Source organism: Aspergillus costaricaensis (genome assembly GCF_003184835.1).
Source record: "Aspergillus costaricaensis CBS 115574 unplaced genomic scaffold BO79scaffold_18, whole genome shotgun sequence".
NCBI lineage: Eukaryota > Fungi > Ascomycota > Eurotiomycetes > Eurotiales > Aspergillaceae > Aspergillus > Aspergillus costaricensis.
The window spans coordinates 53,798-76,459 of NW_020291818.1; the positions used below are offsets into that span (position 1 = coordinate 53,798).

The following is a 22,662-nucleotide window of genomic DNA, read 5'->3' on the forward strand; positions in this document are numbered from 1 at the left end:
CCATCCCATCCATCTTTCTTCAAGTCCCATTCATTCTTCGTCTTCCTCCCACACAACCCCCCTGCAGCTTATTCCCTTGTGCTGGTAACTCAGAACCAGCGCACCACCGCCATCCCGGCTCATTGTCTGACCGCCGACGCGCTCCTTCATTCACTATTGGACTAGTTCTGGCCGGCCCTCCCTTGCTCGCCAGCCACCAACCACCCATTACCACCACTCACCTTCATTCACTATTAACACTACCACCATGGCCGACTCATCGGCTTCGCAACCTCCCCCTCCAGCTGCTGCTGCTGCTGCTGCTGCTGCTCCTCCTACTTCCGCCCCGGCTCCAGCTCCAGCTCCCGCAGCATCGCAAGATTCCTCCGCGACTGTCGTCCCCAAACAAGAACCAGACACCGGTGACAACAACCTGGATGCATCTATCGAACAAGACATCGACCTAAACGCAAACAACACCGCCAACATGCCGAATCAGAATCCCGCTGGCAATGACGCCGCCGCCGCGACCGAAAACTCCATCCCCGCGCCCACCTCCGTGGATGCTCTGGCGGCCGCCGCAGCGCCTGCCAAGAAAGAAACCAGCTTGCGGGAGTTCATGGGCAAGATGGATGAATATGCGCCGATTGTAAGTTATCTTGCCTTTCCACCTGGATTCCCCTCCTATGTCACTTTTTTCTCTCCACTACCACCCTCGTTTACTTCCACCTCATATTTCTGTCCAATATCTTACTAACATGAATATCCTTAGATCCCCGACGCTGTAACAGCCCACTACCTCACTCTCGCCGGTCTCCCGCCTCCGGGTAACGGCCCCAATCAAACACCACCACACCTCGCCCGCCTCCTCGCTCTCGCAACCCAGAAATTCATTGCGGATATTGCCGCCGACTCGTATCAGTACGCGCGCATTCGCGCCTCCAACAGCTCTTCTGCCAGCAACCCCATGGGCAGTTTGAACGCCGCCTCGGGATTGAACATGCCCGCCGGCGCTGCAGGTGTGGGGTCCGCTGGTGCCGCGACAGGCGTATCAGGCGGCGATGCAGGAAAGGGCAAAGCGGGTACGCACTTGGGAATCCAGAGACCTGGGTTCGGAGGTGGTGGGTCGGGAGGTTCCGGACAGGGCCGGACGGTGCTTACGATGGAGGATCTGGGTATGGCAGTGTCGGAGTATGGGGTTAGTGTCAAGAGGGGGGAGTTTTATCGGTGATATTTTTTCCTTCTTTCCCTTTCCACCTTGGGAATGCTTTGGGTGGTTTTGTTTGTCGCAAACGTGCTGGATGTTCATGGTCATGGGCATGGGCATGGGGATATGGGTAGATCGGGGACGGGATGGGATGGGATGTGCTGTTTTACTTTACTTTTTCTTTTCACCTTTGCTTGCTGGCGTAAAATACTGGGCAACGGCCGAACGATATCCTGCATGTGGGCCGAGTTTGAAATATACAAAAGGCGTTTAGGGCGGAGTTATCGAGATATGATATGATATGGTAGGAAGGGCGGCAACAAACATAAAGAAAGAAGACAATAACTGAGACAATAATAGAAGTCACTTGATATTCTGTGCTTTATGTGTTGAGAAGTCCATTGACCTGTTGATTTTAAGGGGTGTCTAGTAGTAGTTTACATGCAACACGTAGATATACATTGGTGGAAGAGTAAGCAGTAAGGAACTGGATATAACGCCCGAGATAATAAGAAAAAGAGCCTAGCCATGCAATATGAAATCACCACCTGTCTGTCTGTCTGCCTTGTCTGCTTGCCTACCATGTCTCTTAAGCTGACAATCTACCTATCCCCATATCACAGAGGACCCAGTAAGATTCCAATTCAGAGCACACAGCAGAATAGCCACATAGCGAGAAAACCATCCACAACCCGAAAAGCAATCATTTGTTCTTCGACTGCTTATACGTGAATCTCTTCCGAGTCCTATCGAAACCATTCAGTTAGCAGCAATTCCATCATCATTATCACAGGCCAATCGAATCTCTCAATTCCCCGAATATTTCCAATCGTCTTCCTAACATCTGAGGCCTCCAACCTCCTCAACCTTCCATATCCCATCCCAGCAAGAACAAAACAAAAAGAAAAAAGCTTGGGAAGGGAAAAAAAAAAAAAAAAAAAAAAAACTCACGCAACAAACTCCCCCAACTTCCTCCCGACCATCTCCTCCGTAATCACAACATCCTGATAAATCTTCCCATTATGAACCTGGAACTTCAATCCCACGAAATTAGGCAGAATCGTAGCGCCGCGCTTCTGCGTCTTGATCGGAGGTGTTCCTGGCGGAGCGGGGAGTTTGCGGGGGAGAGGGAGACTAATCCACATTATCTATTAGCATACATCTCTATATCCATCGTATGTGTGTTCGTGGCGAGTTTGATTGAATAAAAGTCGAAGGTAATGACGTTGAGTTGCGGTGTTAATAACAGGTTATAATGTAGGTAGGGAAGGAAAGGGAAATAAATGCGACGACGTACGGGACGATGTTCGGGCCTGTAGGTATGCGTGTTACTTGGGTTCAATTTCTCCAGGAAAATGGATAAAGGGATAAGGAATAGACTCACCCTTCCAGACCGAGCGAGAGAAGAGAGCTCGCGTGGGAAACATTTTGGTTTTTTTGTGCTGTTGGCTTTTGGCTGATGCGGACCGGCGGGTTTGCGATGGATGATTGGGATGGGTTTGAGATGGAGCGGAGGGCGGATGGATTATGTAAGATTTTCTTCTTTGGTATGGGGACTGGTCCATGGTCTATGATTTTATTTGCATGATATAAACTGATGAGGTCTTCGTAGTTATTGGATTTCTTGTTATTTGAATACATATACGAATTTATAGATATTTCAGGTAGCTAGTATAATTCATATAAAAAAATAACGACTGCCGACTTGGTGAGCGAGTAAAAAGAGCGAAATGCGGTAGTATCCATATCTACTCCATACGTGACATCGCGAATCCACTCTGCATGAGACACAAAAAGAAAAAAAATGAATCATTTAGTTAGCATGTCCTGGTTTCGATCCAGGGACCTCCGGGTTATGAGCCCGGCGCTCTTCCCCTGAGCTAACATGCTGGGTTGGTTGAAGGGAGTTGTGTTGTAAGTATTATGACTCAAAAGGGTATGGATGGATGAATGTGTGATTGTTCCTAGATTTCAATGTGCGGCCGCTTCACGTGATATCATATGTCCGGCTACAAACAGAGGTACGTTTCCTCCCATTCAACTTCTATTTTAGATCTCTTGTTTGTGATTTCTATGGTGGACTGTGATTTTCTATTTATCATATGGTGTTATATGAGGAATGAGGAACCTCAGTATCGTTGGTGGTTGGTTCCGTGCATATCCTGTGTGGAGAAAGTGTAGTTACTCGTTACTAGATGCATAGATAGAAGCAGAATACTCCTCTATCGGGATATAACTTAATATTTTAATATTCCACATGATCAGGTTGTCCTCTCATCAAACTTGCCAGCTCATCATAATACTGGCAAGTGATGTAGGCATGTGCTATCGTAAATCAGTGGAGACCTCGTATAGATCACATAGCACAAGTAGCAACTCCTCGCCAAGTCAGCATCATAACTTGGCTATTAGCAGGGCTGTTTTGTATTTACTGCGTTGTTCTAGCGACGGTCTGTAGGTCGTCGTTTTCTGGCACCTTGTGAGATCTCCACAGTCTGCTACTTGGAATAGTAGAATATAGGATGCATACAATCCCGCAGAAGTGTCCCACGCAGAGCACTCTCTAGCATGATATATAGTTTACTGCGCTTTAAGATTATTCCTAGCACACCCTGTGATGAAGTGATGTTTGACAATGTCAAAATGTAAGTTATCCCGCTAGTATAGAGTCTTGGAAGGTTAAGAAAAGGACCAACGAAGTCAGGCTATATCTTTGAGGGATGACGTGTAACCTTGTCAAGGAGCAGACCGTAACAGATCAGAAGAGATTAATAAGAGAGTCTGTACGGACAATTTGATTGTTGTTCGGTTGTCTTGGTAAGAGAGCAGATGGGAAAAAGGAAAAAAAAAAGAATCAGATAGCATGTCCTGGTTTCGATCCAGGGACCTCCGGGTTATGAGCCCGGCGCTCTTCCCCTGAGCTAACATGCTTGGGTTGATGTAAGAGGCTCCCCACTTTGGTATTATTAACCTAAGCCTACGAGCCATGTGCACAGCGCTCATTCATGTGAATTGTGAACATGTCCTATCCTCAACATTAAGATGTTTTATTATGCAACGGTATTCAGTACCATATAATTGATGTACATTTGTATATTCGCTAACACCAAATTGTTTCATATAGCATCTAAATCGCCCGCGAGTTTCGATGCCTTGGCCTGCATATCGTACACTTACTCGACGGCAAGTCCGGACAGGATTTTGATCAAGTTCCGTATCCCTTTGAGCACATTCTCGTCCGGCCCCTGACCTGGTGTCCAACTGGCGTGGGCAAAATCGATCAGACGAAGGTCATGCACCTTCGGGGGATCCTCATCCTCATCATCTTCTAGATCCCCCAGGTCTCCCAGATCGGCCAGCTCGGCCATTTCGGGGTCGATGTTGATATTGATTGCCTGGTGCGATTTGATTCCCTGACCGACCGGGATATCAACCACCTGGATTGACCCGCCCTGCTGGATGTGGAACTCCATGTTTTCCTCTTCCTCGTCTTCGTCTTCGTCCTCGGACTCACCCCGCTCAGGCCGGGGCTTTTGTTCCTCCACAAGCGCATGTTCCATCGCTTCTGGATCTCCCTCATATACAATCAAAACACTTGAAGAATACATCCGGCTTTCCTCTGACTCCAACACATGCTGTACCTTTTTCAGTTCGTCCGCCAATCTCTGGGCGACCAACTGGGAGCGGTCAACGGCCCCAGCTTTGGCACCAGCAAGGAATTTTTGGAACCCTTCTATAACAGTGTCTTCAGTGAGAGACCGCCCATACCACTTGTCGTAGCGCTTATATCCATCTTTCTCGATGACCTCGCCCCGCGCCCCCTCGGAACCCTCGTATTTCGTAGCATACGGATCGGTTTTACTTCCTTCGTCGCTTTCTCCACTCACGCCTGTCCAGACCTTCATTCCCGCAATCCGGAATCCCAGCTTTGAGCTTGTCGTCTCCTGGGATACAGCATCTAGTTTCGCTCGCTTCTGAGGCGGCGCATCATCAGCCCATAGCCTTGCGCCCAGCTTCACGTCCAAAACATTCGGCCGCTTAAACCCCGAAGCCACGTTTTCCAGCACAATAGATATTCCTGTCTCCAGCTTCTTCCCGTTCGAAGGAACCCATGGTAGATCCTGCGCGGTACTCGCTGATCCCGAGGTTGCCGCGCTGGGCTGTGCTGGTGCGGTCGCGCCCGGCGTGCCCGATGTCGAGGAGTAGTCTGATCCGGGGAGAACAATCGCACCGGACTGCTGCGCAGCTTCGATGGCGGAGAACTGCTGCTGGTCGGCAGAGGTCAAAGTCCCTATGTATGTAGGGATAAACTCTCTGAATTCCGGGTGGAGGGCGCTAGACTCGTAAAACGCGACTTCTTCGGGGGTGCAGGGCTTTGCGATAAAGGAGCCGGACAAAGTGCATTGGACACCGTCGCTGTAGTTTTAGCACGACGTCAGTAACCTGTACCGACTCGTATGCAGAGCAAACGAACATTTCTTGGGGAGGGGGAGAAAATAGGAGTGCTGGCCATGAAGCATCTCGTATCTTGCGGCAAGGGCGGAGAGGTAGAACTTACTGGCCAGCGGCGGCATGGTCAAAAGCGACAAAGCTGTCGGTGTCCAGTTTCTGGGTTTTCAAACTATCCGACCGCGACGAAGACATATTGGGCGTCCGAAGAACTAAGGGATTATTCACTGTCCAACAGAGACCGTTGGATTCTAGACGGCATTCCGCATGAGTTGAGTCACGGGTAATGAGAAATGGAAGCGATGCGGAAGGGCGCAGGACGAGTCGGGTAAGGGAGAAGAGAAAAAAAAAAGATGTATATGGTATATATATCTAGGCAAATGCCGGAGAAGAGTAAAAGGAGGGAAAGGAGGGCAATCAAACAAAGGAGAGAGTAATAGGTCGACAGGGCAAACAAAGGGTTGGCAGAAAAAGGAGGGACAAGCCACAGGAGGTGGTGGTGGTGGTGAGTGAAAAGAAGTGGTGGAAGTTGCTGGTTTTGTTCCGAGCTGAAGTGACGTGCAACCGCGGAGAATCATGCAAGCATCCGCTCTTCTTGTGCTGGATGATGGACTGACCTTTTCCCCCAAAGAAACACAAGGCGGCCCGAGCAAACCTGCACCGCCCAGGGATCCCCGAGATGAACTCAAAGGAATGGTCGGTATTAGAAATGTAATCATCCGAGAAGGCTCGAGTGCAGCCCAGAGGAAGTATAATATCAGGCGCTATGATGCCGCATACCGGCGATCATTCGCTGGAAGTTCTTCTCTATACTTCATTGTTCCACTGGATTTCACCCGCGCTTTGCTGAGAATATTACCAATAACCAGCACGTCAGCTTATACTGGTGCCAGATTTCAGCCTGCTTGAATATGGTGCCATAGAGAGTCATGGTCTAATTCACTCACTCATCTTTTGACTAATTCTATTATATGGTGGTGATGGTGAGTTATCTGCTTGTTGCATCATGATAGGAGTCTATGTACGAAAGCCATATGTCATCCATACGCCCAGGAATTTCGACTGGCACTGAGTTCATCACAGCCAGTTACACAGACAAGGCTGTATGTTCAAGTTATCGTTTCTCCTCCTTCTCTCTGGCCCTCTCATTGCACACTGTTGCGCTTTCATCTCCCGCTGCAACTTCTCACGACTTTCCTCAACTTCAATTGAGGAAAGTCGCTGGGGTTTCTCCTGCTAGACTGATCTGATCCATTGAGACCCCCGCATCTTCCGAATTAATATAAATGCACCAGGGGCTTGCGGCAGATGTTTGTTGGCATGTAGGACTCGACATGACCTGTAGACTCACCCTCCCAGTGCGTACCACCCCTCGCATAGCCTCGCGCAAAGGGGTGTTGCCTTGGGAATTGCGCCATTTAACATCTGCACCCCGCTAAATAAGCTGTCGGGCTGCCTTAATGGCAGCCTTGTCATTGACCCCTGTTTGCTCCAGCAGCTGGTTCGCAGATTCGGGCTCAGACACTCGGGATCTTGGTATGCGCGAGTCAGTTGATGCAATAGATTACGTCCCTCGGAGTTACCGACGCGGGCATCTGCTCCACGCGCTGGCAACAATTTGAGTAGAGGGGTGAGGGAGCTATAGATATTGGTACGAGGCTGGATGGCTTGGGTTGCAGCAGGGATTCCCTAGTAATGGGAAACCTTCACTGTCTTTGAATTGGTCTCCAGCAACAGGCCCACCGTGTCCAGCAGCATCATGCGGCTGAAGCCTTTGCAGTGAGAGTTGACCCCGGTTATCCTGGCAGACCACCATCGTTGCTGGAAGCTTCATATCCTCTCTTTGCCAATGCTCCATCACCGTTGCGGATAGTATCCCCCTTCCAGTACAAGCTCGCAATATGCAGCGGCATGATGTTGGCATATGGATCTGCTCATACTTCAATATATCTCCCACGCCTGGCCCTTGTGCAGATAACTACTTTTTACAATCAGCAGCAGAGTCATCTCATAGTTACTACGGTAGAAAGCCGCCCCAAGCAAAGCACTTTTCTTATCTGGTTCGATTTCCAAGACAATTATTCACCCAACGCTTGGTTCTCCCTCAGCAGAAACCTAATCGCAGCACTCAGTAACGCCATCTTCCCTGAAAGTCGCCTCGAGGATGGGCCTTAGTACTGACCTTAGCAAAGGCCTAAATGGTAGGCTCTGGGCAGGCAAGGCCCAGAAAGAATCTAATATGGCCCATTGTTGTGGTATTACACTGTCCTATAATAGTCACATAGCTGGAATTGGCTTTTGGTGCCTAGTCAATGTGGCATGTATTGAGCTAAATCAATACCATTCATCCGTAGACATGAATCTTCACAATGCTCTTGATCTGTAGCAGTCCAATCAATGCGACTTTTACCATCTCTCTTGAGGTATCGATATCACTTCATGGTATGAACGGCATCTACCAGCCTAATAAATGCTGGCATGGAAGGAACCGGCTTTGTCCCAGTTATTTAACAGGTGAATCCCTCTTACTTGCTTCACTGTCGGTGCTTTCTATCACATTCGATTCTTCCATCATTGGCTGTGAATCCAGGAAGTCTCAGATCTAATCTACTGTCAATAAACTAAAGATCTTCAAAACAATGTTTCACGGTGTTCCTCGTGCAACTTCCGAGTTCCATCTCCCACACGTCCAGGTTACCCCTCCAGCTTTTATCTCTCTCTTTTATCTTCCCTCACTTTCCTCCATCCCCTCATCCTCTTCTTAAGGGCGATTCCTTATTCTTTATCTCATCTCAGGGGTCTGCTACTGCACTCACGATGTCGGACTCTCATGATCCTTCAGATACTGGCAAAAAGCTTCCTTTTCGCCCAGCTGCATCGAAAACCATCAACGATCCTCAGCAGACGGACCGATCACCAGAAACATCGGAAGATAAACCAGATTCGGCCCCTAACAGTCCTAAATTCCAGTCACTCGAGGAGTTGCCCATTGAGTTTGACCAGGCCAAGAAGAAAAAGAAGAAGAGCAAGACGCGCCCCAAGAGCAAGCGTGGAAAGGTGAGAACACTAAATGATGCAACGGATTGCAGCCAGACTAAGTTCCACAGAACAAGCCAACCGGTTTCGAAGAGTACTACGTCGACGCACCCATTACCCCCGAGGAATTTAGCGCCGAGAAGGAGCTCTACAATGTGTATGTCCCCAAACTTCCATATTTGGCACCTGCTAACCGCAATATGCGTGAAGCTCGCGACCTCTCACTCAGTAAGTCTTGCCACCTCATGAACTTGGCTCTCATACTGACTAGTCCAAGCCGAATTGAGGATGCCCTTCTACGCTACCAAAAGAATCGGCGCCTGGAGTCAGACAGAAGAGACGTCTTCCTGAAATATCTGGCGTATGGCGGGGTGAACGTGGGTCAGAGGATGTTCGGTGGTTTGGATGGCCGTGACCTCCAGCAACTGGACAGCGAAGAAATCCTACAAGCGCGAGCAATGACCAGTGTAGGCAAGGACAGATCTAATCTTACCGTGGATTTTGATGCAGTCGTTCGCGGGTTTCTGTAGGAGTGTCACACGCCCTGAAACTACGTTTGACTGACTCGTAATAGGACCTCCTTCTTTCCATACTATTTCAATCCTGAAACCGAAGATATGATTAAGCTGGCGACAGTCACCATTCGAAACTTCCTCTCCTACCTCCTTTACCATGATGTATGCCCGGAGTACAAAGATAATATCGACCAGGCCAGGACATCCTGCGATATAGCTACAAGGGAGCTGTGGAACAATCACCAACTCATGGCCAAAAGCCCTGGTGACTTCAACTCGTGTTGCTCCTTGCTTTTCGGTGGCGAGCTCCATGACACATATGTGGAGGACAATCAATGGAAAAACTCCAAGGACGATGCGCCTCGCCTGACGACTGAGACAGCCCGCAAAATCGTCAAATTCGCCCTCGCCGGCGCGGGAGAGAATCGTCATGCCCTCCGGTTCCAGGAATTGACCGAGAATGATACGCTGTGCGCAGTGCGTATTGAGGATATTGATGGGTTTGAAATTACCGCTGTTCATTCTCCCGGAGAAGACGTCCGCGAGTTCTACCTGACGCACGCTCCTGATCTTGTTCCCGTCGGAAAGCTGCTAGCAAGGGCTTACCGAGATCCGGGTATGCCTGATTTCGACCTCAGCCCGGAGGAGCAAGTGGCACAGCAGCCGGAAAAGAATTTTGAGTTCTTCATGGAGGACAATATACTTCAGTACTGCTACCCGGGAATGAAGGTAATCACTCCGGTATGGGAGTTGAACTGTGGATTCCATTATTTCGAGGATGCGTATAGAACGTATGGTTCCAACTACACCCCTCTCGTGAATGACTTGATGCTTGGATGGAAGGAGCCGAGAGATTTAGCCAAAGCAGAGAGTGATGGAGAGGATGACTCGTCTGTTACTCTGTGAGCATCGCCAGAGCAGGCCTGTCCGCGGAAGCTCAATTCTTAGGATTCTAACAGCTACTATCATATTCTCATCTTAGTCACGGCTCATTTCTAGATAGTCGAAACAAATTGATTTCTATTGGAACATATATTCATAGCATCTGCACCAGCTCAAGGCTTCAGCATCGACTTGCCGGTGGTCTTTCTACCCTCCAGATCGGTGTGAGCCTGGGCAACCTCCTCCAAGGGGTACACCTTGTGAACCTTGGCCTTGAGCTTGTTAGACAGGAGAAGCGAGAACAGCTCATTGACGTAGAACTCGAACTCCTCGCGAGTCTCAATGTAGCCGAAGAGTTGAGGCCGAGCGACCTTGACACACTTGGGGGAGAGTTTCCTATAAAGCCATCAGCATCGCAGCTCATAATACCACCCAGAGTAGAAATCAACTTACTGCAAAGGCAAAGGCGGCACCGGACCACTAGCATTGCCAAACCAAACAATAGTACCCTTGCGCTTGACGCTCTCCAAGCTTCCCTCCCAAGTATCCTTACCAACCGAATCAAAAACAACATCAACGCCCTTACCACCCGTAATCTCCTTCACCTGCTTCACCCAATCCTTGCCCTCCTCGCTGCGGTAATCAATCACCACATCGGCACCCAGACTCTTCGCCAGCTGGCACTTCTCAGGGCCACCAGCCGTTCCGATGACCTTCGCACCGATGGCCTTCAGCACCTGCGTCATCAGGGTTCCCGCCCCGCCAGCCGCAGCATGCACCAACACCCACTCATCCTTCTGCACGGGATACGTCTCCTTCGCCAACGTGAGAACCGTCAATCCACTCAGGAATGACGCCATCAGGTTCTCGTCCGTGATCCCCTCGGGGATCTTGATCGTCTTGGCCATCGGCACCGCCGTGTACTCGGCATATCCGCCAGTGCTGAGCCAGGCCACCCGATCTCCGACTTGGAAGTTGTAGGGGTTGGGGCCGTCGCCCAATGCGACGATGGTACCGGCGCCCTCGCGACCCAGAATCTCGGGCTTCGCGGAGGGGTAGAGGCCTGTGCGGAAGTACGTGTCGATGTAGTTGATGCCGGAGATGTTGTTCTTCACGAGGACTTGGCCTTCCTTGGGCGTGGGGACGGGGTGGTCGGCCTTGAATTCGAGGACCTCGGGGCCGCCGAGCTTCTCGACCAGGACGGCCTTCATGGTTTGAGGGACGGACATGGTGGTGAGGGTGCGGATGGGGGATGCGATGGTGGGGTGGAGGTGGGAGTTGATTGCGGAGAGTCTCTGAATCGCTGGGGAAGACAGTGTTGAGGTAATAGTGGTAGTGATGGATGGGATAAAGGATCGGATAAGACGAGGAAAGACGCGATGGAGGGGCATTGGATAATCGGGGGTATTTCTAGTTGCGCGATGAGGGGTGGGACAATAGGTGGGTTAAGTATATCCGGATAGTCGGGTGGGGGGAGGTGGAAGTTCTTCCCCCGGCTACGATTGACGGAGCTGGACAGTCCTGCTGGTTGGTTTTTGCCGAAAGTGGACCGCGACTTGAGGCAGTCGAGTCCCGTCATTTGAAGCTTGATTTTCTGCGCTTCTTCCCCGCAGTTCTTCATTATTCTGCGTTGCGCTTGCGGATATTTGGTCAGGATGTCCGATGCATCTCCGCACTGTATCACCGGGAACTGAAGCAGACCTTTCGGTCGGTATTTTCTACTGCGCCCATTGATATTCGCTGTTTCAGCTATTCAGCGACTCCTTTCCTACTCTCTGGCAATAATTCCAGAGTCCATAGAATGGCCACCTCTTCATCCGACGGAGTGACGCCATCGGCTGCAAGTCCGAACCGTCGGGAATATAGCTGACTAATTCCGGCTTCCTGCCGACGGACCGTGCCGTACACAGCTGAGTCAGTTTTCGCATAGCGACATTATTCCTCAGTTCATAAATTCCCGATCGGGACATATACTTGTGCTTCTCCAGAAGCATTCCGGATTGTCTTCATCCTCCATCAATTGGGCCTTCACCCTCTTCATCCCTTCCGCGGACAACTTCATTATGCATCTTCCAGTTCAGCCAGACAACTCAGCCCCCCCCTGTGTCACCGCCTCGTTATGCAAATTGCCACCGTTTGCTCTTTCACCGTCTTTCCCACTGATGTCATAGCAGTGTCGCTTCCAACAGTGAATCGTACATCATTGGAAGCTACTGATCTCCCCAGCATCATCGGTCAGGGGGCATGCAGCTCATCCCAAAAGGTGGCACCAGTAGCTGATGACGCCCAATGTGCCGAGTTGCCCGGTATCCCTTGAGCGGAGGCTGTGTGGCTTTGCCAAAAAGCGTGTCGGGCTCACGACGTGCTGTGCCTACTGTATACTAGACCAACAATCATCCACGCCAATACTCGAAAGTGGCGCCTTTCCCGCAGACTAAAATCTCTTTCGCCCGTCAGCGTACCTAATCGGTCGACGGAAAGCGGGGATAGCGAATGAATGAATCTGCCAGCACAGGTTGTCCCACAGTCTGACAGACCACACTTGACCTCACCTGCATAGGGATGGGATGGTTTCATGAGCGACTCCTTGTTGACATGGCTAAAGGAGATCCATTCGTTCCCAACGCTTGACGTCTGGCCACGATCGCCATGTTTCAGGGCTAGCGGGATTGATTCGTTCCCTGTTAACGCCCAATGTCTGAGCCCAGGCCCTGATAGGGCCACCATCCCCGGAGAGGCGCTGCCCGACCAGGTTTCCCATTGGGGTCTGTCTACTTTATATAGCCTCTCGAAAAATCTCTTCGCAACTCCCCCGATTCCTGGGGTGTGTACATCAGAAACTAACCTCTCCATCGCTTAATACATAATTCTAGCCGCTCACAAAGGACCCCTAGGCCGTCTGACTGTCTCATCTGCGAGTTGATTGACTGTTCTCTGTTCCATCTGGATCACTCCCGTGCCAATTGCTGTTTGCCAAACGCTCTTGTGTGTGTGTGTGTCTGCTATTTTTTCTTGCTCATCCTTTCGAGACCCTTTCTCGAGTGAGTCCGATGCTCGACGGATATATGATGCCAACTGCCCGGAAAGTATTTCTGATCCACCGTGCCACCGCAGGATAGCCCCCAGGACCGATACTTTCCCGTTGGAGCTTTGCTTTTCTTTGCTAAAAGTTCTTTGTTCTTCTGTTTCTATTACCAATGTATTCTACCACCAAGATGAGCTTGCGCTGGCGCAAGAAGACCCACTGGCCGCCGTCGCCATGTGTGGAAGACGAAGCTGTTTCCCTCTCCCGCGAATTACACGGATCGTCCCAAATTGGAGAAATGCCCGGACTCGAAGGTGTTTGCTCCCGCGGAACTGTCGACCAATACCCAGTCCTTGTGGATGTTTTCTCTTACTCTTCATATGAGGAGACGACCGTCATCTATGAGGACTTCAGCCGTGACAGCAGCTCCGAGGACAACGTAGGGCCGCCAACCCCGGTGGATGAGAAACAGGACCCGATGCTCTACCTTGTCGGGGATGACCAGGCAGTCTCGTTGTCCGCGCCACTTGCAAGTCGAGAGAAACCCCAGGACCAACCTAAGAAGCCAGCTGTTCAGAGGCAGGACTCTACGACGCGAGGCCGCCCCAGGGCGGATACTAGAGCCCAGAGAGACAGCCCGCCTAAGAGGGATACAGCCCAGAGTTCCCGGGATGCCTCGAGAGCTTCGAACATACGCACCCCTGCCGTCACACAAAGCAAGTCTACTCCATCGTTGCCCAGGAGATTCGGGAGTGTGAAACATGGCCGCTCCGCCGACGCCCTGACCACTAAATCCGGCTACCAGTCCGACTCGGCTACAGTCAAGTCCAAGACCAAGCCTGAACCTGTGAACAAACCTGCCGCGCCTCAAACGGACAAAAAGTCGTCCACTGGACTCTCCGTGGCAGAAAGGCTCGAAGAGAAAATCCGCCAGAGACAAGAACTTCGTGCCAAGGGAGGCTCAAGCGATGTGCCGAAGACGCCTAGTCCCCCGTCTACTGATCAACCCAGTGTCCCGGTTGAACTTCCCGCGGAGCCATCCATGACCCCTGCTGTCACTGCAACGCCGAAGAGCACCGCTCCAAAAACCCGTCCTAGGTCCACGTCGACGCCCAAGGAGCCAGCTACTGACCGCCATGCAGATGAACATGAGGCGTCCTCCTCAGCTGCAGCCCCGGCACCACAACTTCCACCACGCCCGGGATTGGCCACTAAGCCAGCAGGCCGATCAATCTCAAGCGACAAACCTCAGTCAACCGCTCAGCTGCCAGCCCGGCGGGCCGTATCTTTCCTGGATGACGTGCCGCAGAGGTCCTCGTCGCTCCCACGGACTCCCGAAGATATTCCTGAGCCACCGCCACTACCACGCCGACGGAGCTCCTCACAGGACGCTGTTCGCCATCGAAGTTCATCGCAGGATGCTGTCCGTCAAACATCGCCCAAACGGCCGTTTTTCCTCCCGCCCTGCCCCAGATCGACTCCCATCGCCGGATACCAGGACTGGCACACAGTCAAGGGACTACCTCATTTGAATATTTGCCCGTCATGCATGAAGCAAATGCGCAAGTCGGAGTTCCGCGACCACTTCGTCCTAGCCAGTCCCAGATCCCGTGGAGAGAAAATCCGCTGCTCCATGAGCGAGCCCTGGACCCGACTGGCATGGATGCAGACGCTCAAGAAGCAGCTAGACCACCTCGAACTGCTGCACCAGATCACGCGACCACCCCTCAGCATCAAGCCATGCCCGGGACGCATTATCACCGAGCAGCACTGGTACCGGATTGTGGACCCGGAAACGAACATGTACCTCCCGCAGTTCAACGTGTGCTCTGCCTGCGTGCGGAACCTACGCGTCCTGATGCCGCAGCACCGGGATACCTTCAAGCGGAGCTCCACCAAACAGGAACGAGCCTGCGACTTTCTGACAGACAGCCCGCGGTTTGTCCGGTACATCGACTGCCTGGACATAGCGGCCAACCGCGCCGACCAGGAACACATGCTGCGCCCCGACGTAACCGAGTTCCTCTCGTACGCTCGACGCAAGGTAGTGCTGCGGGACTGTCGGCGGGACCGACGGATCCTCAGCACGTGGCACTACATGCCGCAACTGCCAGAGCTGACAGTGTGCGAGGACTGCTACGATGACGTGGTGTGGCCGTTGGTCCGAGCCAAACATCCCATCGCGCGCAAGTTCTCGACGTCCATGCGACTGCTCCCCGGCGACGGACCGTCTCGGTGCCGCGAAGCAAGCTGTCAGCTGTACTCCCCGCGCATGCGTGCCAAGTTCGCCGAGGCGGTACAGTCGAACGACCTGATGTATCTGAAGCAGGTGGCGCTGCGCCGGCGCGACGCCGAGCAACGCTACCGGGACCGGGAGGAGGAATTGCTGGAAGACGCGAGTCGAGGATACGACGTGGAGGGAGAGATGCGGCGCAACGTGGAGGAATGGAAGCGAAACGAGTAGTTCGATACCATGTAATTCTTTGTTCGTGTTTGTGTGTGTGTTTTTGTCAGGAACCCGCCTGTATGTTAGTGTTGATGATACCTGTACACCTGATATCCAATCCAACCCAATCAATCAATCATCCTCCTTCCCCCCATCACTAGACACAGCAGCATTAGCAGCATCAACAATCCCCATCGCCTCCCCCAACCCAACAACCCTAAACCCCCTATCCCTCAAAACCGGCAACACCCTCCTCAACCCCTCAACCGTCCAACTCCTCCGATCATGCATCACAACAATACTCCCCTCCCTAACCGAACTCCTGACATGCCACGCATTCACCCCCGCCCACCCAATCTGCGCATCATGCGGATACACACTCCCAAGCACAATCCTATACCCAAGCCCCTTCACAAGCTCTCTCATCCACCCGGAAAAGAACCCCGATCCAGGTCTAAACCACTTCCGCACCACCCCCCTCCCATCCCTCGGCCGTTCCACCCCAACCTCCTCATACACCCTCGCAATCACCCCCTCCACCTCCACCATCTCCTGCTCCAGCACCTCCCTCCCCAGCGACACAGACGGCTCGTCGTGCATCGCGTGGTTCCCGAGTTCCATCCCGCTTTTCACTAGCGTGTGGAGTATCCCCTCCCGGCCGGGGATCTGTGACCCGATGAGGAAGAATGTCGCCCGTGCGTTGTATTCTTGGAGTACGTGTAGGATGTCGAGGGTGTAGGCGCTGGGAGCGTCGTCGATGGTTAGGGCGATGAGTTTCTCTTTCTCTTCCTTCCCACCATTCGCTTCTGGTTTGTTCTTGGTGTTGGGAGTATTGTAGGGGAGTGGTATCTCCCATAATGTATCCGGATACTTCTCCGCCATAGAGCGGATTAGGGCGTGTGGTGGTCGGTAGATTATGTATAGGGGGAGGAGGGCGAGGAGGATGAGCAGGAGGATGAGCAATGGGAGGAGCATGGTTAGGGTGCGGGTGCGGCGGTGTCGGGAGCGGAGGTGTGGGATGCGTGCGATCAGGGATGTGAATGGGATGGCGAGGACGCGGAGCGGGAAGAGGAGGAGGGAGGTTGGGTGCAGGCGGGGCATGCTTTGCTTTGTTTTGCTTTGCTTTGATTGTGCTTGGGGTGGGTGGTTCTTTGGGTATGTGGTGAGGATGGTGTGCGGAGGTGAGTTGGGTGTGGTTGTGGTTGTGGTTGTTGTTGTTGTTGTTGTTGTTGTGTGTAGTATTTGTGGGTGGAGGCCGGTGTAGCGAGTGGATGGTGTCAGGCCATGGTGAATATGTGTCGGTGGAGGAATTTCAAGGAGAGTTGATGTGAATGTAATGTATTCGACGATGTGATGTGGTGAGGAGGTTGAAATTGGGGAAATGTCAGGAGGCGGAGCGGAGGTATGCGGCGATCCCGTTGGAGCATGTCTGGTATGCATGTAAGGGATCTAGACCTTGCTGGGGTAGATACGACAAGAAGATGGAGTTTGGATATGCAATACAATATCTGCCATAATATATCTGCTATGTAACTAGGTATTATCCCACTAAGCCCACCACCTCTCCAGGCCATTTCTTCCCCCATACAATCGCCCGCGGTGGCACGCGACCTCCAACCGGCGCCAGCACTCGGATCTTGCCCTTCTCCGCGTCCACGTCCGCTACGTACAGGAAGCCCATGATGCTGGCATCGCGCACATCCGCCGGGCTGGCCGTCGAGCTTGCATGTGTGATGGCCAGCAGCGAATTAGCCAGCGCTGTCGGCGCAGGAGGTAGCACCTTCTTCAGTGGCACGTTGGACGACCCAGCCGGCGTCACCGTCTCCTTCACCGGTCCGGCAATCCCAGGCAGCGTCGGTGCTACCGGGGTCTCTTCCTGCGGAGTCTGTCCCAGGTCCACGTCGTTGCTCCCACCGGGGAGGAAGGCATCGCCGGTACCCAGCTGCGACGGGTCGTACTCATCTTCGTCCTCCTCTGCTGAGGCAATGGTGTAGTTGTAGACCGCTAAAGCACCAAAGTCCAGCTGCTGCGCATGCGGCGACAACGTAACATTTGTCGACGACGACGACGCAGACAGTGACAGCGCCGCCGATGCCGTTGAAGGGATTGGGTTGCCGAAGAAGTATGTCCGGATCTGCGACTCGCTGACAGCCTTCATGAACGCCGCATCACGATCAACACAACCCCCGGACTTGGACAGCTTGATCACCGAAATACGCTCATCCGACGCCGCTGCAGACGCACTGGCCGTAGGTTTGTTATCAAAGTTCTTCATCATGATGCTGTACAGTCGCTCGGAGCCGATAACCAGAATCGTCGTAACTGTGCCAAACATGTCAGCGCATACACCTTCACCAGGTGCAAGAAAAACTCACTCGCAAACTCCGTCACAATATGATTAATCATCTCGACATTCCCAGCTTTACTCTGACTCAAAATCCCCGGCGTATCCACAATAATGCCCGTCTCCCTAGCATCCTCATCCTCGGCCATCCTCCCCGTCACCGACAGCGCCAACCTCGACACGATAGACTTATACACAGACCCATCGGCCTCCAACGGATTCTGCATCGGATAGAAGTACACCAAAGGCAATTTCACCGGCACCGCACTCGGCCCGGACATGGGACTACTTCCCCAGCCTTCCTCGACATCAATCATCGTGCGGAACGCCGTAGCCGTCAACGTCCCCGGAACACTCAACATTCCCTCCGTAGGATCCAAATTAACCACCAGCGGCTGCCGGCCCACCTTAGTCGCATACGCCGTCAAGATCTTCGAAAGACTCGTCTTGCCCGCGTCTTCAGGTCCGAGAATCAGCACCCGCGGGCCATCCTTCCCCGTCGCCTTGGCCTCCTGTCGTAGTGTCTCCAGCGCAAAATGCACGTTCGCATATTCAATCATCGGTGTTTCCTCCGCCACGTACTCGCTCTGGCAGCCGCCCGCGCCGAGTCCGCGCGTCGCTGTTCCATTCGTTCCTCCCGGAGCGAGGCTGTCCAGGCCGGTGATGACCTCTCCGGCGCTGACTTCTAACGTGCATCCATGCCAGGTGTAGATTGCTGCTTTGGTGCCGGAGAAGGTGTAGGTTTGGGAGGGGGCTAGTTCGGTACCGAAGAGTTCGGCGGTTCCGGCTAAGAGCTAGTTCTCCAGGTGGTAGATATGTCAGTCAGCTGTCTCATATTGTGAATTGGGGAGATATGGAGATTGCCTGAGGAGGGGGGGTTATGGTAGCTCACCTTTACGCGGACGGTCGTGCCAAAGGCAACTTCGAACCGCCACTCGGAGCCCTTGGAGAGGCTGATCTGAGAGGGCGGGGCCGGGGCGAACTCGCGGTCCGCCGAGGGTTGTGTTAGATCGAGACCGGGGAGCGACATGGCATCGCCTGGATAATTGGGTTCGTTATCTGGAGTGTGGTATGCGGACTGGAGTTTCTGGTAGAGCTCCGAACAGGCGGAGAGAATGACGATGTTTAGCCTGTTTGCAGGACGGAACCGTCCCGACTGGTTCGCGTTCGCAGGACATCTTACTATTATCTTAAATTATCTATATTATACTTTAAGTGCTACACAAAATACCTACTATGGCAATTTTCAATTCATAGTTACTGCATATCCATCATTTGCAAATCTACCTAACAATGACATAACTCCGAACACAATCCAGTCAAACCATCCCGATTGCATCACGACTCCAGGGTACAGCCCCGGTCCAAATGGTGTAGAACAGAAAATAGAAAAAGGAAAAGAAAACCACATTATAGAGGCGTATATCAGGTATCCAGGAGATAATAAGAAACGGCATAGATAATGAACGAAACGAACCCAAGGCTTTCCTCGATCGCCAGGACCTCACCGGCCAATCCCCCGTGCGAACCACATCACTCGCACCCAGACGGCATCATTAGTAAAGAAATATTCGCGGCCAATACGATACATCAAGAATCACTTCAATTGGGACTTAGGGATCGTGATGCGCTCGGGTGGATTGGCCAAAGCCTGAACTCGGATGAATTCCAGAGTAGGGGCAAATTGTGAACGGATAAGGAACAGCTTCGGCTGTTTCTCCATTAAGCATCGTTCAAAACCATAGCAGTTGGGGAATAAGGGGGAGATTTTCCAAGGTGGTGGAATCGATGGCGGATTTGTCCAAACTTGAGCTGGACGTGGGCAAGCCGACACGGCGCATAATCACGACAATTTTGCTTCCAGATTGGCTAGGGTTTTTAGAAGAAATACGGAATCGAGGCGCTGTAAAGCAGGTTAGCAATATACTTAAAAGATTTGGCGTCATGCAAGACTTACGCAAGCGCAAAGGCAGCCGTAACGCCAACAAGAGCACGGTTCCGCACGCGCTCCTGCTTGAGCTTTTCCTCCAGAACCTTAGCCCTCTTCACACGGAGGGTCTTTGCTTCCTCATCTTCTTCCTCGTCATCGTCGCTGAGCACTTCCGTCTTGCGCTTCTGGGCTGCCTTGGCCGACGAGGGCTCCGCCGTCTCGGTCTGAAGCTTGACCGCCTCTTCTACCATTTCTTTCGCCTTGGCGATCATCTGCTCGGTATCGGCGGCAGACGGTGCCTCAGGAAGGCTGATAGGCATCTCAACGGAAACGGTGGTCTGGGAGGTTTTGGCCTCGTCAACAGTCTCCGCGTTGGTCTCAACATCGACCTTGACCTTCTCACGTTCCTCCTGCTCCTTCTCCTCGGGCTCTTCCGCACGAGCAGCCGTCCTCTTCGCCTTGGATGCGGATGCCGGTTTCTTCGGGGTAGGAGCGGGCTTCTCGTCGCCGTCCACTTCAACGCTCTGATGAACGGTGCCGGTGACCGATTCCGACTCCACGGTGGAAGCCGTCAAGTCCAAAGAAGACTGAAGGCTGGCGTTGGCAGCACTAGTCGCCGCAGCGTTGGCCTCTTTCATGGCGCGAGTCTGGCGGGGCTTACGCGGGGAGGTCGATTTCTTGCTTGGAGAAGCAGACCGTCCCCTACGGAGGCGCGGTGCAGTGAGAATGGCCGGGGCTTCGATCGGCGGCAAATCAAACCGAGGTGGCGGGGTAATTTGCTTCTTCGCGGACGAGGGGCTTTGAACGATGTCGGTAGGATCGAGAAGGGCCCTAACCCAGTCGTACATTTGGTACTCCTTTGCCAACTCAAGGGCTGAAAGTAATCAGAACAATGTTCATATCTGCTGAAGTGTGATACTTACCAAGCAGAGGCGAGATCCAAACATTGCCGGCGATCTCGTCTTCGCTAGTCTCTGTCCGAGTCTTCAGGTACTCCCGCTCAGACCGTTCTTCATCGAGCTTTGCCCAAGGGAAGGCAATCTTGAACATTCCGGTAGCACTGACAAATCCATCTTTGCTACGTCTCTATAGCGACAGGTCAACAACCATTCTATGACATCACATTTAATTCATTCTCGGCCATCCTTACCATCAAAAAGTAGGTTTCGGGATGCTGTTGAGGAGAGTGTGAGGGGAAGATCTCGGAGCCCTTGAGGTCTCTAGGCAGCGGCGCGCGCAAGTGTGCATACTCGAAGGGGCCGAGGTTTTCAGGCTTTGTCGCATTTGACGTGCCAACCTGGGTGGGTTTCACGGCGAGGTTGGTCTTTCCCAGACGACGGCGCGAAAGAAGTTCATCGTCTGAAGTCGCAGGAGGTAGAAGGAGACAGATTAGTCTGGCGCACGCTTTGGTGGAGATATCGGCATGCCACGATCGAGTCTGAGCTCGGGCGCTAGCTGGAATCATAACTTACAAGCAGGAGCCACGTCCGCAAGGATGAGAGGGTTGTTTTTCTTCGGCAATGAGCGCACCATGATGAATGATCAGGCTCGCAAGCAGGGTCAATGGAGAAGCGAGGGGTATCGGATGAGGGTTGGTGATGAGAGAAGATGCGTCGCCAAAACGGCGGCCACGTTGCAGGCGCGTCTGTCGGCGCTCTCCAGGCGAGGTAGGTCGCGAAAGCAAACACGGCACCACAAGAGGGCGCACAGAGACAAACACCGCGGGTTGAGATGAGCGGGTGATGGATAGGAACGCTCAGGCAGAGAGCCGCGACGACCCAGGTGATAATGGAATGGAAGTCAGGGCGCGGGTTCGATAAGCAGGATCAAAGAAATGCGTAGGGGAAGGAAAATAATCAGGGAATCGAAAGCAAATTGGGGAGGGCGATTGATTCCCACCGTGACCGGCTGTGACCGTCTGGGAACCCCCACAGTACCGCGCTACTGTGACACCACTGCAGCAATGAACCAATCATGATTTTAGCTTTTGGTGGGGCAAGCCAAAACAGCAAGTATCTGCGGTGCCGGCCCATCCCCCGGTATCTGTTGTGACGTGTTTGGCTCATCATGGTATCGCTGCCTTGACGCCTCACCGCTGCCGGTTGTCCCCGTGACGCCCAATCCATTACGATTTTTGTTGTTTTCGGGTTCCTTGTAATGGGTTCCATGGCTGCGGTTCGCGTAAGGTTATCTACTTATTCTACCAGAAGAACCTTGCCTTTACTGGTTCAAGCCCAAGGCAATGATTCAATTGTATTGAAACTAATTCATGAATTTGTATTTGGTGCTGAGTTGGGCCACCCGCATACACCATGCATAATGCCTATGCGCAATATGCCGTGAGTCGGACATTCAGGCAACTTGGGTTTGGTGCATTCGGGGCACTGGATTCGAATGAAACACGCCCACCATGGCTGCAAAGCATGAAACAGCTTAACCGCTGGCTTAGTATCTCTTCCAATTGCTGAAGCAAATTTTCCAAATGAGTAATTAGTACTAGTACTAGTAGTAACCTGAGCACTCGAAGTCCAGACTTGTCTTAGACATATTATTGTACTAGTATGTGGTTAGTACTAGTATACCAGCGATATAAATAACCTAACTACTATGGCCATTCATATGATAGTAAGGTAGCTCAACCCAGCCACTACTAGTATCATTAGGTACACCTTGAAGCACATTGGATAATAATAGTAGTAGAGCCTCAATCGAGTTGGATGAATTAAGTACAGCACGCAAACACCCACCATCTCTCGCCCAATCGTCAGAGTCAGACTTCATCACCGGGAATTAGGCGTGGATGAGGAAATAAGCTACTGTAAATTGCACGGCAGCCATCCGGATAAAGA

At 52.3% G+C, this 22,662-nt stretch overlaps 10 protein-coding genes and 2 non-coding genes across 12 annotated transcripts; 4 read left to right on the plus strand and 8 right to left on the minus strand.

The window, feature by feature from the left end:
- Positions 1 to 51: 51 nt before the first annotated feature.
- BO79DRAFT_238057 (putative TFIID and and SAGA complex TAF10 subunit) lies at positions 52 to 1,210 on the plus strand (the record flags this gene model as incomplete). The annotated part of the gene is made up of 2 exons (XM_025684771.1): positions 52 to 628; positions 752 to 1,210. Exons 1-2 carry the CDS (start codon positions 248 to 250, stop codon positions 1,208 to 1,210), a joined length of 840 nt encoding a protein of 279 aa, XP_025538796.1. The 5' UTR covers positions 52 to 247.
- A 679-nt stretch (positions 1,211 to 1,889) lies between these two features.
- Positions 1,890 to 2,613, minus strand: BO79DRAFT_149696 (mitochondrial 37S ribosomal protein uS19m; the record flags this gene model as incomplete). The annotated part of the gene is made up of 3 exons (XM_025678590.1): positions 1,890 to 1,932; positions 2,138 to 2,320; positions 2,567 to 2,613. The coding sequence occupies 3 exons, from the start codon at positions 2,611 to 2,613 to the stop codon at positions 1,890 to 1,892; spliced, it is 273 nt and encodes a 90-aa protein (XP_025538797.1).
- A 391-nt stretch (positions 2,614 to 3,004) lies between these two features.
- Positions 3,005 to 3,076, minus strand: BO79DRAFT_t151. Its single transcript has one exon. It is a non-coding gene; the product is annotated as a tRNA-Met (tRNA).
- A 969-nt stretch (positions 3,077 to 4,045) lies between these two features.
- Positions 4,046 to 4,117, minus strand: BO79DRAFT_t150. The gene has a single exon. It is a non-coding gene; the product is annotated as a tRNA-Met (tRNA).
- Positions 4,118 to 4,284: 167 nt separating this feature from the next.
- Positions 4,285 to 6,093, minus strand: BO79DRAFT_174160 (inositol polyphosphate multikinase). Its single transcript, XM_025679720.1, has 2 exons — positions 5,745 to 6,093; positions 4,285 to 5,602 (listed from the first exon to the last, which is right to left on the minus strand). The coding sequence occupies exons 1-2, from the start codon at positions 5,828 to 5,830 to the stop codon at positions 4,360 to 4,362; spliced, it is 1,329 nt and encodes a 442-aa protein (XP_025538798.1). The 5' UTR covers positions 5,831 to 6,093; the 3' UTR covers positions 4,285 to 4,359.
- An 876-nt stretch (positions 6,094 to 6,969) lies between these two features.
- BO79DRAFT_218316 (uncharacterized protein) lies at positions 6,970 to 7,810 on the plus strand (the record flags this gene model as incomplete). Its single annotated transcript, XM_025683412.1, has 2 exons — positions 6,970 to 6,993; positions 7,367 to 7,810. The coding sequence occupies 2 exons, from the start codon at positions 6,970 to 6,972 to the stop codon at positions 7,808 to 7,810; spliced, it is 468 nt and encodes a 155-aa protein (XP_025538799.1).
- A 574-nt stretch (positions 7,811 to 8,384) lies between these two features.
- Positions 8,385 to 10,131, plus strand: BO79DRAFT_266717 (uncharacterized protein). Its single transcript, XM_025686989.1, has 5 exons — positions 8,385 to 8,692; positions 8,743 to 8,828; positions 8,882 to 8,899; positions 8,949 to 9,197; positions 9,246 to 10,131. Exons 1-5 carry the CDS (start codon positions 8,453 to 8,455, stop codon positions 10,090 to 10,092), a joined length of 1,440 nt encoding a protein of 479 aa, XP_025538800.1. The 5' UTR covers positions 8,385 to 8,452; the 3' UTR covers positions 10,093 to 10,131.
- A 110-nt stretch (positions 10,132 to 10,241) lies between these two features.
- On the minus strand, positions 10,242 to 11,297 carry BO79DRAFT_149220 (quinone oxidoreductase family protein; the record flags this gene model as incomplete). The annotated part of the gene is made up of 2 exons (XM_025678578.1): positions 10,242 to 10,464; positions 10,522 to 11,297. 2 exons carry the CDS (start codon positions 11,295 to 11,297, stop codon positions 10,242 to 10,244), a joined length of 999 nt encoding a protein of 332 aa, XP_025538801.1.
- A 1,609-nt stretch (positions 11,298 to 12,906) lies between these two features.
- On the plus strand, positions 12,907 to 15,666 carry BO79DRAFT_209366 (uncharacterized protein). The gene has a single exon (XM_025682589.1). The coding sequence runs from the start codon at positions 13,284 to 13,286 to the stop codon at positions 15,555 to 15,557; it is 2,274 nt and encodes a 757-aa protein (XP_025538802.1). The 5' UTR covers positions 12,907 to 13,283; the 3' UTR covers positions 15,558 to 15,666.
- Positions 15,615 to 16,874, minus strand: BO79DRAFT_266721 (chitin deacetylase CDA4; the record flags this gene model as incomplete). Its single annotated transcript, XM_025686990.1, has 1 exon — positions 15,615 to 16,874. A coding segment is annotated over one exon (1,203 nt), but the record flags the coding sequence as incomplete, so codon positions are not given.
- Positions 16,875 to 17,061: 187 nt separating this feature from the next.
- BO79DRAFT_195912 (cleavage polyadenylation factor subunit CLP1) lies at positions 17,062 to 18,933 on the minus strand. The gene is made up of 3 exons (XM_025681165.1): positions 18,776 to 18,933; positions 17,915 to 18,677; positions 17,062 to 17,861 (listed from the first exon to the last, which is right to left on the minus strand). Exons 1-3 carry the CDS (start codon positions 18,911 to 18,913, stop codon positions 17,080 to 17,082), a joined length of 1,683 nt encoding a protein of 560 aa, XP_025538804.1. The 5' UTR covers positions 18,914 to 18,933; the 3' UTR covers positions 17,062 to 17,079.
- Positions 18,934 to 19,761: 828 nt separating this feature from the next.
- BO79DRAFT_149189 (KilA-N domain-containing protein) lies at positions 19,762 to 21,346 on the minus strand (the record flags this gene model as incomplete). The annotated part of the gene is made up of 5 exons (XM_025678575.1): positions 19,762 to 19,786; positions 19,841 to 20,687; positions 20,737 to 20,899; positions 20,964 to 21,172; positions 21,286 to 21,346. The coding sequence occupies 5 exons, from the start codon at positions 21,344 to 21,346 to the stop codon at positions 19,762 to 19,764; spliced, it is 1,305 nt and encodes a 434-aa protein (XP_025538805.1).
- Between the last annotated feature and the right edge of the window lie 1,316 nt (positions 21,347 to 22,662).